Source organism: Bacillus rossius, chromosome 13 (genome assembly GCF_032445375.1).
Source record: "Bacillus rossius redtenbacheri isolate Brsri chromosome 13, Brsri_v3, whole genome shotgun sequence".
Lineage (NCBI taxonomy): Eukaryota > Metazoa > Arthropoda > Insecta > Phasmatodea > Bacillidae > Bacillus > Bacillus rossius.
The window spans coordinates 940,282-951,761 of record NC_086340.1 but is presented as its reverse complement, the minus strand read 5'-3'; the positions used below and the strand labels follow the sequence as shown (position 1 = coordinate 951,761).

At 37.1% G+C, this 11,480-nt stretch overlaps 1 protein-coding gene across 2 annotated transcripts; it reads left to right on the top strand.

The window, feature by feature from the left end:
- The first annotated feature begins 1,829 nt into the window (after positions 1–1,829).
- On the top strand, positions 1,830–10,779 carry LOC134538076 (large ribosomal subunit protein uL6). Of its 2 annotated transcripts, none has more exons than XM_063379067.1 (5): positions 1,830–1,921; positions 3,886–4,024; positions 6,229–6,342; positions 6,847–7,060; positions 10,645–10,779. In XM_063379067.1, exons 2-5 carry the CDS (start codon positions 3,887–3,889, stop codon positions 10,746–10,748), a joined length of 570 nt encoding a protein of 189 aa, XP_063235137.1. In that variant the 5' UTR covers positions 1,830–1,921; position 3,886; the 3' UTR covers positions 10,749–10,779. The 2 variants fall into 2 exon arrangements, with proteins under 2 accessions (XP_063235137.1, XP_063235138.1); XM_063379068.1 differs by having other exon boundaries at positions 1,913–2,158.
- The last annotated feature ends 701 nt before the right edge of the window (positions 10,780–11,480 follow it).

Below are 11,480 nucleotides of genomic sequence, written 5' to 3'. Positions count from 1 at the left end.
TGTTGTCTACTGCCTGGCGGCAGCATCGCGAACTTCCTCCATGCAGGCCGTGCGAGGGGTGCATTCCGCTAGCGGGAATCGATGGGGTGGGGACCGGGCTTTACCGCCACAGGAAGTACGACGTCAATATATTAAATCACTCTTGTTAACCAAAATAACCTCATAACTTGTCATTAATTCCTAAACGATAAGGAAATCACTTTTCTCATGTGGGCGGACGCGGCTTACATAGAATTCCTATGGAAGTGAATTAGTTATGTAGATAGTTTCGAAGAAATTACCAATTCCTTCTGTGGACGGCCCAGTGCAGGCGATATTGAAAAGTTCACAAGCAAAGCTTTCTACCCGAGGATTGGTCACAAACATGGCCCATCGACTACGAAGGTAAAACTGCAAAAAAAACTCGTGAATGCTTGGTTGCGAATGATTCCGTTCAGTTACGTGGTGTGTTCTTTACAACAGCACCGAAGGTGGGACCGACCACTAGGCCGACGAAAAGGGATTCAGAAAAATTTACAATATTGTGATTACCGGCAGTGAAGACAAAGCATTGAGGACACCATGGTGCGCGGATGTGTCCGACCCCTGAGCCAGGCAAGCGACGACTGGCGCGGCCTCGGCAGTTCCATTCCACCAAGGGCAGGTTTCTGCGCGAAGTACACGGAGCGAGGGAATGATTTGGGCTGAGATTTGTGGCATAGTCACACAGTGAATAATCTTTGTTTAATTCTGCAAGACAAATGATGATATTTCGATCAACAAAGTTTGCCAGTTCGGGTACAGCTTGTTTAATTAATCCCTCACAGTCTCTTTACATGGGGCTACCTGAGGCACAACACCCGTCCCTCCGCGGAGTGAGGCTTGGCTGCATGTGTTTCGGTGGGCAGGTGCCTAGTGTGGGCTGCCCCCGTGGTCTCGTGATACGTTCGTACGATAGACTAGCTATTGCCCTCTCCCGTTGATAGCAGTGATGAAGTTCGTTAAGATGTTGGCGACTGAGGCGTTAAGTCCGTCCCGCTGCAATGGTAACACACCCGATGGCATACACAATGTCTAGACACTAAAACCCTTATTTATAAATGTTAATGTTTACAATTATGTTTTCGTGATGTATCACACGTAATCCTGTACTCCCCACTTCTCACGCTTGGTTTCACCAGTCGCTGCTCTTCGACCTGGTCCTCCGCGCACATCCGCCTCGTCCTGTCGCCAGATCACCACTGCCCCTCTCCGCGCGCAATGCCCCTCTTTCGCCCGTCCTTCCCCTACTCCCACTTCGCGACACGCAGAGCGCTCGGAACGATTCCGGGTGTTGGCCTCGGCTTCGTCGCCCGGTGGACAATGTAGTGTAAATATTTGACATATTTATGAAAAACATATAATTATTACCACAAACGAAATATTACATAAATAACACTAAAGTTTATTACATATAGGTGTGTTCTTGTTGTTCCGTCGTAATGTTTTTATTATACACATAAACACAATAGCACTTAACACACTTCATGGGGCAGGGGTGGATCAGGGGGTGGCGCAGCATAATGGTCTTTATGAGCAGGGAGACACTAGGGTCGACGTCCAAATAAAATGGTCACTGCTTGTAATTGAATTTATAACGAACTTTGATTGACTTAAACGAGCTTTACTACTTGAGTCTTGTGAAACACAAGAAATGTGTGTGGTGAAGTGACAAAGTTTCCATATTTTTAAAATTAGGTTAGCTGAATTTAAACTATTTATTAGTTAAATTTTTTTTCAATGGCTTCGTGTTGAAATAGGCCCTAAACCTAATAACTATATGATTTTAGGAAAGTGCCTGACAGACAAAAATTGAACAATCGAGTGTCGTTAATATGTCACGTGATAGGGTTTGTTATTTTTTTTTCTTTCCGTACAGCTAGACTAGCTCGGAGCTTGTCAGGTAATTGTGTGTTTTTTTCCAATGGAATATCCGTAGACATCCGCGCGAATTATTGCTTGTATTGTTGTTTTTTATCGAATTAATACAGAAATAATTTGTATATATTTAGCTAGACTAATCATTTATAATTTAGTATTTTATCTTGAAAGTTATTGTTATTTTTGGTTGGTGTGAGGTTATTGCAAATTCTGTAACTAAATATTGGTTACTGCGAAATTAACTAAGGTTTTTTTTTGTGTGAGTGTTATTTCTTTACGTTATTTAAGTACGTGAGTTAGTGTGCTTCTAGTGCACCGCTATACAGGTTAACGAACATGTTTACACACGTGCATGCCTTTACACGCCTTAAGGCCCGTCTACAGTTGCAGTGTCCTAAATTGTCAGACGAACACTTATCTCTGATTGGCCCACGTTACCCTCTGACGTGTGTGGTATTGGTGATTGTCCGAATCTCCCTGTTCTGAATCTAGTGGTCATATTGAACTTTTTGTTCCATTCGGAGCCCTTTGGTAGCATAGAATGAACACTCATGATATTGGTAATTATTGGACGTCACGGATTTTCAGAACAGAAAGAAAAAATCGGAAAATATTGTTAGGGATGTTTTCTTACTTCCTACTAGTTTGTGAAAAATAATAGTTTATAGCTTACATTACTACGCCAGGATCATACGTCACAGCTTAATGGAGTGAAAAGTAAATAAGAACGGAACATATGTTTTTAAGTACTATAGCCGTCCCAAAATGTACCCTGAAAACATGGTTTCTTAATTTCTACTGGTTCGTGAACAATAATGGTTAAAACTTAGGCCGGAATTACAATAGCCTGTCGCCCCCGTCCGTCTGTCCGTCACATGACCTGCAGCCAATAAGATGGCCCGAAAAATTCCATCTGTTTGTCAAAAGCTTGGTAACTTAATACTTTTGAGGGATGGACGGAAGAAATTGTAACCTCCAAATGTCATGTAGGTGTTTGTTTTTCAAAACGTACTATATTAGAAGGTATTAAAGTTTGTTCAATAGTTTAGCTTCTTCCAAAATTATTTCTTAACTTATGTTCAAACACATTTGATAAGCTGTTTTTTAAACAGAAAAGGTCTTGAGTCACAGAAGTGTATTAATTATGCATGGTAACACTGAGAATGTGAAAATATATACCAGAGTGAAAAAAAAAAATATTGAGTCAAATGAGATATAAGTATTTAGTTTACATAATTGTTTAACTAATATAATTACATAAGAGAATTTTCCCCCAAAATATGAGTTTCTCAACGCATGTCAGTATTGAAATGGATAAACACTATGTCAGATGAGCGGAGTGTTGTAAATCACTCGGCGACTGAGTGATGACGTAACGGGTTATTGTAATTCAGGCTTCACATTACAATACCTTTGTTTTCACACTGCTGTCACCAGTCATTTTTTACTTGCAATCGTGTATTTCTTTGTTTAGCACAACTATGGAGAATTAAAAATATGCTAATTCGTCCGTTTCATATATTGAAGTTCATCCCTATATCGTGATGGCAAGATCCTGTTGGCTTGATCCTGTGGTACATGATGCTTGCTGTTTTAATTCAGTATGTCTCAATATCTTGGACATAACAGAAACTTGTGATATAACGATGGATTATGATCGTAAGTTGAATACAAATAAAAATAATTTTCACAAGAAGGACCTAATTGGTATGTTTTGTGATATTTGAGTTTTGGTTTGGTCAGGATCTTTTGACGAACAGAGTAAAACAACAAGCATTACGTACTACAGGATCATGCCACCAGGACCAAGGTATTAATTTGGGTACGTGATGCGGAACAATCTCCTAGAAAAATATGGTAGTGAGATCACCGTCATGTGTTTGTGGATGTGTAGTGTTTTGTCTTGCGTAACGGATACGAGTTACGCTGAGCTTGTAGTTGTGTCTCGCGTTCATCAGTGGAAGGTGTGACTGTGTGGTCATGCAGGATGAAGCAGATCGTGACCAACCAGACGGTGAAGATCCCCAATGACCTGACGGTGACTGTCAAGTCACGAATGGTCACGGTAAAGGGGCCGAGGGGCGTGCTGAAACGTTCCTTCAAGCATCTTGCGCTGGACATTCACGTGAGTCCTCCCGTGACGCTGTGGTCTGCCATGATTGGTGTCCATGAAAGTGATGAAAGCATCCCTAAATAAACAGTAACAGGGTTGGAAGCTGCCTTGTGCTAACTTGCTTTTTGCTTTTTGACCCCTCTCAATAGTTAATATTCACACATTAAGTGTGGTCACTACTTGCTAATAAAATTAACACCTTTAAAAATGACACTTTTTCTAGCACGCTGTTCCCCTAACTGATGTCTCAAAAACCAAAGAAAGTGTATGGAACAAACCAAGTTGACAGTAGGACTCTACTGTTTAAATTTAGGCTATTACCTTTTATTCCAATAATAATTCCAAAGATTTGAAACAGGTTCACGCTTGACAGTGAAAGAGTTGTGGGGAACAAATTATATAAAATGTAAATATTAACATCATGATTTGATTAGCATGTGCGCATATTAAAAACCTAATAAACATCATTTGAATCCAATTTAATAATGATTAATACAAAGTTATTAAAAGGCTTTTGACACGCAGAAATATAGGCTATGTGAAACCGTTATAAAATATAATATATTCGTATAAAAATTTAACAGTTCCGAAAATATTCAGGCTTTCAATTCAATTACGTTCCTGTCTCGTTACTGGCTCTAGCCATTTTCACTTTCACTATATATGCAATATTATATTTTGTAAAAATTTTATTTTAAAAAATTCTTGCAAAAGTTGATTTCTAAGAGTTTCATATATATTTTTACGTAGACGGGAATTATTAGTTCTGAGACAATTCCATATAGCTTCCCCACACAAGGTGAGCGTTCATACGGGTCTTCACTGACGATGACCAGTTACTTGCGAGGACAGTACCAATCAGCGGCGTCACTTACTTGCATTTGAGCCGAGGCGATCAAAATTTCTAAATCGCAGTTGCGAAATATCTGGCACATTTCTAATCAATGGAGTGCTTGTTGTTGTGCGCAAGCGGGTGCCATTGCTTGGCGCACTTCGCCGACGTGTGGCAGAACACTCGTGCTCACACTTAAAGCCATCGTGCCACAGCAAGCACGGACCGCGAAGCCACACTCATCGGTATCACCGGCTGCCCAGATGCATCAGTATCAGTATTTAAAGACTGTACAGTTACAAACAAATATTTGTATATTTGTGCAAGTAGTACCATGTTTTATTGTATAATCCTCTCACATTTTGTGCCAAAAATCAAGTTGGAAAAGTAGGGGTGCAATTTTTATGCGAGAGGTGAATTTTTTTTTGAGGTTTAAGTTTTTCATAAAAACAAAACATTTTCCATGGAAAATTAATATAATTTTAAAGCAAGAGTATACAAAGCATGCCAAACAATTTAAATTAGTCATGCAACGAAAACATATTTTGTTCAACTTAAAATAAAAGCCGCCTCTCCAGCAGACAGAGAAGACTTGCATGGCTACACAGTGCCATATTTTTTACGTCCCAGTAAGCCGAGAGACAGTACACCCAGACTTCACTTGTGCGCAGGATTATGCTATAGACAAATAGATGGTACAACCCAAATACGAATGCGGATCTTAAAAGGTGAAATGGAAGCTGGGTTTTTTTTACAGAATTTTAATTATCCTGGCATCTGTAGGTCCCAATCATCACGGATAATAGGAAGTTTACTGTATTTTGATTTGTCGTGTTAAAGTAGGCTCTACTGTAGAATATAACCAACAAATTATTTTGAACTAGGAAGGAACTAGACCTAGCATATGGTGCTGTAAGACATGAATATGACGCAGTGATAAATGCAGGAGTTCAAGCAGTTAAAATCACAAATCCCTTGCTGCGAGCAGCGTGAATTGTCCATGTCTATGTGAATAGCATGGGGGGGGGGGGGGGGAAAGGCCAATTGTAATAAAATGCAGCAAAAGAGAAGAAATGCAAAAAAAAAAAAATTAAACTGCTCAGTGAAGCTAAGAAAGAGGTAGAATTAAGATACACTAATCCCCCACTTCGCACGTCTTAAAATTGCGGGAATTCATTTAGCACAATGTTAATTTTACTGCCCGGGTCTTGAATAGCACATCTGTGGAATTCAGTTAGCACGAAATTGCCACACGCAAAAAAAAATAGTTACTTTTTTTTTGTACCAGGAATAAATCTTGAAAAAAAAAGTGAGCTAGCTTGTGTGGGGGCGGGGAACGGGCATGTGTAGCACCTCGTGAGTGCCGTGTCGTGTCGTGTGGCAGATGGTGAACCCGCGCCTGCTCAAGGTGGAGAAGTGGTTCGGCTCGAAGAAGGAGCTGGCCGCCGTGCGCACCGTGTGCTCGCACGTACAGAACATGATCAAGGGCGTCACCAAGGTGAGACGTGTTTCATCTGCCATTTGTCAGTTTGTTAATAAGTAGCTGGGAGATTAGCCCGACATTGTCATTTATGGTCGGTTATCAGGAGGTTGGATTCTGTAGTCATTTGCAGCCGCCCTTGTTTGCATGTTCAGAAGTCACATTCTCACAGAAATATTAAAGCATTTATGTATATGTTTGTTACAATTATAATTATAAATATATATATTTGTTTTTTTTGGCAATTCTTCCTTATATTTTAAAGTTATTTTTAATTTTTTCTAAAATTTTTACATTATTTCTAAAATAATTAGTTATCTATTCTTCATGGCGCGCCACGAACTGTATTTGGTGTTTATTTTACGAAATAATAATACAACATTAAAAAGGTTGTAATATTCATAGGGTTCAGGGCTTCAGATTTGCTTCATAAATGATATGCGGGCCTCGGGAGTGAACGAAGCTAGGTACCGCCGCCGTAACGCTCCGAGTGTGCAGTTGTAACTGCTGCGGTGCTCACAGGGCTTCCTGTACAAGATGCGGGCGGTGTACGCCCACTTCCCCATCAACTGCGTCACGTCGGAGAACAACACGGTGATCGAGATCAGGAACTTCCTGGGGGAGAAGTTCATCCGGCGAGTGAAGATGGCGCCGGGCGTGACGGTGGTCAACTCGCCCAAGCAGAAGGACGAGCTGGTGCTGGAGGGCAACAGCATCGAGGACGTTTCCCGCTCGGGTGAGTCGCTCCCGTTCCTCCGTGTCCGGGTTCCCGCTGGCGACCCGCCCCGGCCTCGCTCATGCTAAATACAGTCAAACCTCATTATTACAAACCTGAAGGGACCATCATTTTAGCACTTTGTAATAACGAGGGTTTGTATTAACCAAACTAATGGGATATCATGACAAAAAAAAATTGATTGAACTTTAAATGCCTATATTTACAACCATAAAGAAAATTATATACACTGTTGGTAGTATAAGCTGGCTTCACTACATGCTTAAGAATTTGTAAACACTGAAGAAAACAAACACAATGCAACACTTGCAGAATAAATCATAATACAAACTTCAATTTCAGTTTTCGTTCTCTCTCCATTGTCTACTTCTTCGATAATTTTTAACTTCAACTTGCAATGTAAGGTCGTTGCGTTTACCGTTTCGCAGTCATATTACAAAACAACTCAAGCTCAAAATTGAGGTTAAGACACACGTGCGTGAACAATGTAAAATATCAGAACTTTTTTTCCATAGATTGTTTAAACTTCTACATATGTACACTTCCGACGACTAATATTAATAAGGTATGGAGTACTTTCCTTTTTCGTTTTCCATTTACAACATGGCATCTTTTCTAGTTTAGTTAGTAACATCGCCACTAGAGTTGAACTTTTCATCTTGTTTTTCTACCATTTTGCACTGTAGGTTACATATATAAATCTTTGGAGAGATGTTTGTTTACATGACGGTTATGAAGACGTGATTTACTTTAGACTTCGGCAGTGAAATTCGTATTAACCGTTTACTTATACATGTTAACAGCTACTTGAGGGATCAAAACAACTTCGTAATTCATATTAACTGTATTTCGTATTTAAATTACTGAATAACATAGGAAAGCATACTTTATTTTCTGGGACTGTGAAAGTACTTTGCATAAACTGGAATTTCGTACTAAGTGGATTCATATTAATGAGGTTTGACTGTATACTCATTATAAATATAGACTAAAAATGTAAAAACAAAAGATAATCAGCAAATATCAACAACAAAAGACACATATTCTATTCAGTTCTTTTTTGAACGTTAATACCTTACCTTAAACTACAATTTTTGATAATTAAATAAAAAATATTTTTACTTTTCAGTCGACTAAAAACAAAATGATAATCAACAAATATCAACAACATGATCTATTTCGTAGGGTTCAGCCAGCGTTTGCAATTTAAGCGCAAAAATTATTATGCATGCATTATACATATAAACCTTCCTTTTGAATCACTCTATTAAAAAAAAACCACATCAAAATCCGTTGCGTAGTTTTAAAGATCTAACCATACATAGGCACAGACATAGCGGTAAGCGACTTTGTTTTATACTATGCAGTGATTACAAAGTTATTGATGTAAATATTTTGACTGGCTAATAGATGGCAGTGCATTTATCTTAAAATGCGCAAGCATACAGTGTAGGTAAAGCCACATACAGCAAGTGGTAATTTGAATCTTTAACATACATTCGTCATTTTAGACTTGATGTTTGCAATTTTGCATGGGTTTTGATAAAAAGAAATTTGTTTGGAAGTCTAAACTGACACTATATTTAACGCTTGTGAACTTTGATAGCTTTGTGATTTAGTTAGTAATACTGGTATTCACCAAGTCAAGGAAATAGGTAACGAACATAGCTATCAGTGAAATAGTTTATTTAGTATTTAAAATATAGTTGTTGCTGGGCATTCACATCGTCAATATGGCGGTGGTGTTATTTTACAGATGGCTTAGGTGTAGAGTGAAAAGATTTTAAATACGTACAAAGGGAACCTAACTTATTGAGACATTGCTTATAAGATGTCATTTTACCTAATAATTTTGTTTTTTCAGTTTTCTTTTGATGGAATGTCTTTTACAGTTTTCGACCAATTTGATGGTATAAACGACGCCATAAATGCCCAGAATCTTTTTTCCTGTTTTAGTTTGTACATACAAGCTACCATATTATATATTCATTTTATATTAGTAAATATTTTTTTGTTTTATATTTGTTGAATAGTTCTGTTTTTTATGAATAAAGATAAGGTATAGACATAAAAACAATAACACAGAAATCTATTGTTTTATAATTAAATTAACCTAAAAATAAAACCATAGAATTTTTGTCCCTATGTATTATGTATAGAGAGGGTGAAAAATCGTAAAAACGATATAGCCGCGTATTAATGCGACTCGTTAATTACTTGTGATTAAATGAGAAAATCCCATATTCCTGCGAATTGACACTAAAAACGTCTCGTATACACTTTGCCGGGAAAAACTAACATAAAAAATACATTTTACAATAATTTTTCATGAAAAAAATGACATTTTAAATGTTAATTTTTCACGTACATGTAATCAAACCCTAATATTTACTCTAGAAACAAACCATGCCACCATGTTGCCAAAGAATTGCTGCCAACTTTTTTTCGGCATTGTCAACAACTTTACAAACAATACGAGAGAAATAAAATATGGCCGCGGTATATTCTCTCTATGAAATTATCGAAGTTACTGCGTACGAGTAGTGTCGTTGAATCTCGTAGGCAACGGTACTATGTCGTTCGATATATCGATTGACGATTCTCGATGTATTTCCGTAGCGCCATTTGCTACAGTACACATACGGTGCAGCTTATCTATGCGGTGCAGTAAACCTTTGCTTTGTTTTTACTGTTGGTTTTTACGCTGTTAGTCAACAAAGTGTAGTTTGTACGGATTTTTGATAAAGTGCTCACATTTTACCATACAGTAATTGTTTTTACGTGTTTATGATAATATGGAGCGGACCAAGTCCGTTTCCGTACTTTCGCGCGCATCGGAATATAAGGGCCATCATTTTTATGTTAGCGATACAAATATTTTGATGTGCTAGCCGTGCAACCTTCGCATCAACTTGGAGTAAAAGGATACGTCGGAAAAACATATTAAAACATCGGGTCACATTGACAGACTCAAGAAATTTTCTGAGCAAGATGACAGGAAACGACAGGCAACATTAACAACCACACTGCATAACCAAAAAAAAAAAGCAAAAATTGAGAAAGAGGAATTTATTGAAGAGACTGTGAAAATATTTCTCAAGGCTAATATCCCTCTTAGAAAAATTTATGATCCAGCTGTAAGGGAATAAATCAACAAGTACATTCCTGGTTCTGGGGACATACGCTTAAAAATTATGTCCCTGTGGTTGGTGGAGCGCTTATAAAATTCTATAATATTGGTAATAAATGCTATAAAAATGCTACAAGTAAATATTTAAATGCTATAAATGACCAGAATAAATTCTATTTTTCACCCTCTCTAATTATGTATCTTTTATAGTGTGCAAGATTATTCTGTTTGTCTGAATGGATATGATGCTTAACATTAATAAATTAGCTATGGGCATCAAAGAAGCTATGTCCTTCAAAACTTAGTGAAGTTAGCTAAAATGGACTTAAATTGTACGGATTAAATTTATTCAATAAAAAAACTACTCAATTCTTAAAAAAAAAAGAAAAAAAAAGAAAATAAAGTACACCATTTTGTCTTTTGCTTTTGTTAATCATATTCATTTATTTTCCAGCTGCTCTGATCCAGCAATCGACGACAGTCAAAAATAAGGACATTAGGAAGTTCTTGGATGGATTGTATGTCTCGGAGAAAACCACTGTAATTCAGGAAGAGTGAATAAAGAAGTTTTATTGTCATTACAAGTAAATTATTTTTATTTGTACCTCTGTAACCTGTAACTATAATTAATACATTTTGTTGTACCATCAAAACATATTTCTCAGTAAGCTGCCTTGTACTTTTTTGAGAATTTTAATGAGAGGGATTGGTCCTGCCATTTTGAAAATATATATTGTTTCTTTAGAAGAGTTGTACATTACATTATTACTTGTTATTTACTATACTTGCTTTGCCCTGTAACCACTGATGGATTACAAAAAGTACACAGAAAAATGGCACTTAGCATGTGTGACAGCAGTTGTTACAACTTTGCCTTTCTCTGCAAGTTTTAAAATGGTAACTATGTAGTTTAAAGTGTTTTTATGTACACTTGTTAGGATGAAAATAAGTAATTAATTTTTTAATGAGTAAATGCTATATTTATGGATTAACAAATGTACACTCCCTGTCTTAAAAACTAATGGGGTTTCCACTAAGAAATCAAGCCTAATACACAGAAATATTGTTTTGTAATCTAATTTAAACTTGCAGGTACGTATATTAAATTTTTGCTGGTAGCAATTACATTTTATAATTTTTACTGTTTTAATAACTTGAATATTTACTTAATAGACTGATATTGTATTTAACAGGTAAGGATTCGTAAGTCTTTTTAAGTGAGTTTTTTTAAAATTTGTTACTTAAAAAATATACAAGAATTAATAAATTTTAAATAAAAAAATTGGTTTC

Excerpts from the sequence above, each read along its gene's own strand:
- LOC134538076 (XM_063379067.1), top strand. The coding sequence starts at position 3,887 with ATGAAGCAGATCGTGACCAACCAGACGGTGAAGATCCCCAATGACCTG. Across the intron at positions 4,025-6,228 it reads ATCTTGCGCTGGACATTCAC|ATGGTGAACCCGCGCCTGCT; the intron begins GTGAGTCCTCCC and ends GTCGTGTGGCAG. Across the intron at positions 7,061-10,644 it reads CGAGGACGTTTCCCGCTCGG|CTGCTCTGATCCAGCAATCG; the intron begins GTGAGTCGCTCC and ends TTTATTTTCCAG.